Source organism: Scardinius erythrophthalmus, assembly GCF_964197995.2.
Source record: "Scardinius erythrophthalmus genome assembly, chromosome: 9".
NCBI classification, from domain to species: domain Eukaryota; kingdom Metazoa; phylum Chordata; class Actinopteri; order Cypriniformes; family Leuciscidae; genus Scardinius; species Scardinius erythrophthalmus.
The window spans coordinates 14,209,726-14,214,863 of NC_138229.1; the positions used below are offsets into that span (position 1 = coordinate 14,209,726).

The 5,138-nt window shown below is 40.2% G+C and overlaps 1 protein-coding gene across 1 annotated transcript; it reads left to right on the forward strand.

Annotated features, from left to right (window-relative positions):
* The first annotated feature begins 438 nt into the window (after window positions 1-438).
* LOC308696045 (uncharacterized protein) lies at window positions 439-4,658 on the forward strand. Its single transcript, XM_081374393.1, has 10 exons — window positions 439-629; window positions 729-822; window positions 925-1,269; window positions 1,370-1,487; window positions 1,923-2,014; window positions 2,235-2,349; window positions 2,676-2,948; window positions 3,087-3,260; window positions 3,344-3,963; window positions 4,352-4,658. The coding sequence occupies exons 1-9, from the start codon at window positions 571-573 to the stop codon at window positions 3,532-3,534; spliced, it is 1,461 nt and encodes a 486-aa protein (XP_081230519.1). The 5' UTR covers window positions 439-570; the 3' UTR covers window positions 3,535-3,963; window positions 4,352-4,658.
* The last annotated feature ends 480 nt before the right edge of the window (window positions 4,659-5,138 follow it).

Sequence of the window (5,138 nt, forward strand, 5' to 3'; positions counted from 1 at the left end):
TTGCACTGAGACATTTATGAAAAAACAGGTCATTCTGAAGATCTCAAATTCAACTCCAATGGCTACTGACTTTGACATCTTCTCCCCAATATCATTTCCTGATCCCAGAAGTGTTCCCTTGGATTAATGGGCTAAACATTGCACAGGCTTACTTCTAAACAGTATGGAAGCCGTTGTAGCTCTCTTTGCGTTTAGATTTAGACTGAATGTCAAACTATCCTGTATGTTTAATGGCCAGGTCCCCCAAATACACCAGTGTATAGTGTATGAGTGAAGTTTACACATTGTTTATTTCCTTCGATATGTATTCTAAGGAGTGGTAACAAAGTTTGTACAAACATCCCAAAATGCATCCATTTAGAACATTTTACTTAAGTGAGTATATTGTTTAATTTGATCCGTTTTACTGTTGTCTTTTGTTCTCTTTTACTAAACTCTTCTTTGAAACAGAGCGGAAACATCACAGCAGACAGCTTCCGGAAAAGCTTCTTGCAGTGGGAAGCTGTCCGATTCGAAGTGGAAAAATTATGCCAGGAGGACCACTTTGACTGCCCAGCGTGCAGCCCAGACATGCTTGCAGTATCCGTTGATGGAAACCGTAAGCACTACAGATTCAAGAGTGCAGCAAGGTACTGTGTGTGCATTGACGGTCCATTACTTTGAAAGTAACTGCTGTGAATTCAAAATCATATGAATATTTAAAGTTAATATGTATCTCTTTTATTTAGATCGGAGGAAAAAGCCATCTTTGATGGCGTGTTCATCGCGAATGATGATGACGTCGCAAAATTCGTGGACTATGTCCATACCTCAACCAGTCATGTAAACTTGCACAACTTCACTATATTTACCTATAAAACACCACGTCCTACAGAGGACTTTGTTTGAACAAGTTTGGACTGTTAACCATCTTCCATGTTTTAGGTCTCTGGAAGAGGTGTCTGTGGAGGGCAATGGTCAGCGGCGCGTGAAACGTCTCAGAAGTCCTCAGGAAAAACAGACGAGGAGGGCCTGGAACTCGCTGTATGTCGTCATGGGGTTCTGCTTCGTGCCCTCAATATGTTCAGGGGGGAGATTTTTGCCTACCCCCTGTACCTCCAAAAGCAAATGGCCTGTAAACCAGTTACATTTTTTGCAATGGATGTGGCATGCAAGTACTGGCCTTACCTCCAGAGAGTGGCAGAGAAATGCCCTGAGCTTCAGGATCTCCTCACCATGAGGCCATTTCTTTCTGTTTTTCATGCCAAAGCTCATGATTTCAAATGTGAGGTAAGAAAAAATGATTGTCCATGACATTTTCTTTCCCTGAATTCCTGCATAATATTGTTGCCACTTAGTTTTTTTTTTTTTTTTTTTTTTTTTTTTAAAGGTAAAATGGAGTGGAGCATATCAGGAGGGGGCTGGTTCGACTCTTGGGGAAGAGGTGGAGCAGTGTAACGCCTTCCTCTCAAGGATTGCTGTTACGACAAAGCACATGTCAAAAGCAGGTAAGGTAACCAGTAAATTTTTATCCTGATGACAATGGTGAGCCACTTTGAGCTCATGCATATATGCTGACTCTGAAAATATAAAGCTCAGAATATTCAACATAAATGGATGGATCGATTACAATACCATCATCCTATTTTATTTGACGTGAGGATAATAAGGAAGGGCAGTGCGATATAAAAAATACACATCAGAGTACCATTCACCTACTGTCCTGCCATAGTGCTCTAAGCCATTTGACTACTGTCCTGCGCCACTGTTTCATGCTATTTCTTCACTATCCTGTGCAACCCTTTCATGGGACAGTAATCAACTGGCACAAGACAGCAGATTAATAGTTCCAAAGTACTGTAAGTTATTATTGTCTGCACAGTTTCTTCTCCTACTGCTACTGGAAAGAAAGGTGATAATCTCATATTTTTTTATTTTTGCAGGACGCATAGACATGCTGACGATCATGGCCATGCGCTGGAACCAACAAAAGTTTGACAACTTGGCTTCTACCCTTGCCCGCCGATATCGGAAGGTAAAGACACCAGTTTTCCCTTATGCAAAATGCATAGCGATATTGTAAAATAAAATATTAAATGTTCATACCACATATATTCATAGTCCACATATATACGAATATACTGTATATTTAATTAGTATTGTATGTGGTTTTCTAATAGTGAAGGTACTTCACAATCCTTATAAACAATTGTCAAAGTTGTAGGCGTTTCCCTCATTGTCATTTATGTTTGAAGGCCAAAATAGCCCTGCAAGGCCAGTTGCATAACCTGGAGGCCATGAAAACGGTAATGGACATCTCAGACAGTCAACTGGAGAAGTGGATCTTTGATGTCAATGAGTGGGCAGAAGGTAGGATATACTGTTTTATACTGTTTGATATGGTGCTTGATGTATCACTTCTGACTAAGCTTGGCTGCAATTCCAAAGAGGCTCATTGTAATCGTAGTCAAAGAGCACATACTCTGATTGCTGATGACGTGTGGACAAGATTATCCCCATGGGGACAATAAAGAACCTAGCTAACCTAACTATACTCAAACTTAGCTACAAGTGTAGCCTCTCAGTTACAGAGAAATATGAAAAGATTGTTGAGGCTTTATTTTGCTCATACACCAAAAATATTTTTTCATGGAATCAAGAAGCATATTTCTTATCTCTTAATTTCTTCCTCTCAGCAACAACATCCCCAAATGATGCTGATGTTGCCGCTGTTGCCAACCGCATAGAGGAGCTGGTGGCAAGTGTTAAGAGGAGGTCCCAGCGTCTTTATAAGGATAGTGACGGATGCAAAGGACGTGCCCGAATCCGCCGAAAGATCAGGGAGGAAAAAAAAATCTTAACTTCTGTAGTGGAAAAGTACAACACCTTGGTTCCTAATGCAGAACAACTGACATTGGACACCATTCTTTCTGACGAGATTGTTTGGCCATGGCAGCTTACACACGGTGGTATGTACACAATTCCATTGACTTTGTGAAATAGTCACATAGTAGGACAAAATCTGTCATGGCTCGATTGTAACCCCAGAAAATATTGAAATGCTAATCTTAATTACAACTGACTTATGTTTCATCTATGTATTTCAGACTCTGTAGATCTAAGGACAAAGAGGAAAGCGTTCGACATTGTGATGGCAGTAAGGAGACTTGAGGAGGAGAAGAGGATTCTTATAGCTGAGATGAACAAACATTGGAAGTCTCTTTGCACCCGTGCAGACACCCTGAAGCAGATGTCATCCCAGCTTTCTAATGTGACATCAGGTATGTATTTGTTATACTTGGCATACATTACAATGTTTCTGAATGTTTCTAATTAATAAAGGCTCAATGTGTTTTAACGTAAGGTAAGACGTGGGGTCTGCTTCAAGATGGTATCCGAGGTCTACAGAGCTTGACAATGAAGAACAAAGAAGCAAGCAACAGCCTGGCAAAGCATGCGAAGAAATGTTATGTTCAAGTTCTGACTGAAACCGAAATTAACTTTGAAAGTGATTCTGAGGAGTACCATTCCAGCAGTGACTCTGAGCAAGACTAAACATGGCCAGAGTCCTATTTTTATGCTGTTGTGTGCTGGGGAGGCAGCATTAAGAAGAGGGCAGCTGGGACAGGTTGGTAAGGAAAGCTGGCTCTGTGTTTGGCATGGAGCTGAGGTTAATCATTTAACAAACTGAGGATAATTTGCAGTAGCAGTCTTCTGTCATGCTCAACAACGAGGAGGTCATTTGTCCCCAGGGCAAACCAGCAACTCAATGTCACAGAAAAGGTTAGGGGAGAAATGGACTTTTCAGCATGAGTCTCACCCTGCGCCAGCCATCACATCACTTTCTCTATTGTCTAGTATCCACTATCCATTTCACTGTCTTACAGGCTACATTTGCCCCTCCACACATTCTGGGCCGTGGTCCCAACATTTACCCCTGTTGGCTTGTATAATCTTTTTTTCTTTTTTATAAATATATTTAGGGCCCTGTTTACACGAGAACGCTCGCGGGTGAAAACGTAAAAATATTTTATCAGATGTGCCTTTCGTTTAGACGGCGACGGCGTTTTTGGGGCTTAAAAACGCAAAAAAGTGAAACCACCCTCCAGAGTGGAAATCTTAAAAACGCTCCACCGTCGCGTTTCCGTCTAAACGGTAAAAATGCAAAAGTCTGCTAGACAGTGAAGGCACCGATCAGTGCTTCACATTGCCACCTAGCCGCCTGGAGTGCATACTACATTGAATTTCACACACTTTTGCGTCACCGTATGCACGCAGATTTCCCCCTCATAACGCTCGTCTAAACGCAGAATAAAAAGTGATCACTTTTGCGTTTTCTCTTCAGATCGTTTCCGTGTAAACGTAGCCTAAGTTTCTGTTGTTCTATTTATTTGATCTTCTTTGTATTGCTTTTGTTAAGCAATACTATTACACTCTTTTTTTCCTTAGTAATATTAAACAGCTTTGCACTGATTAAATCCCTGCAATGTTTACTTTTGCACTACCACCACTGCAAATCACTCCATAGCTGCCCATCATGTATCACAGGGTCAGTCCCTACCAGGCCTTTGTAATCACTTGACATGCTCTTCACTTTTTGCATTTGTGATTTTTGTTATGTGTCTGAGCTATGTGTGTTGTTTTGTGGTTGTATAAGCTAATAAAAGCCTAAAATGTGGTGTGTCGTCTTAAGTACAGTGTTTATACTAGGGGGAAGACATTTCATCATGACAGTTTCCTCCATCTCCTAGATACATCTTACATGGATACATAGATAACATTTATTCATGAGATCATATGGTTTATATGTATTTCTTTTAATGTTATTATTTCTGTCTTATTGCCAGGGAAGCTGGATTGATTTGATTATTGATATTTTTAAAACTATAATGCTACATTTATCAACATTTATTTAGATGTTATCATGGTATTCATTACATTATTTTAATAATGTCATTCCAGTATTATTATTGGTGAAACATTACAGTATGCTGTAAGACAGAACACTACAATGTGGGCTGAGCGGGTCACATACTCTATGAATCCCATATCCCTCAATGCAGGTCAGGGGGTTTTTAACACCAGTATAGCTTCAATGTACATATTTAATCAGTGGTTTTATCACCAGCAACAACACTTTGCTCAGTTTTAAACTTTTC

Excerpts from the sequence above, each read along its gene's own strand:
- LOC308696045 (XM_081374393.1), top strand. The coding sequence starts at position 571 with ATGCTTGCAGTATCCGTTGATGGAAACCGTAAGCACTACAGATTCAAG. Across the intron at positions 1,488-1,922 it reads AAAGCACATGTCAAAAGCAG|GACGCATAGACATGCTGACG; the intron begins GTAAGGTAACCA and ends TTATTTTTGCAG. Across the intron at positions 2,015-2,234 it reads TTGCCCGCCGATATCGGAAG|GCCAAAATAGCCCTGCAAGG; the intron begins GTAAAGACACCA and ends TTATGTTTGAAG.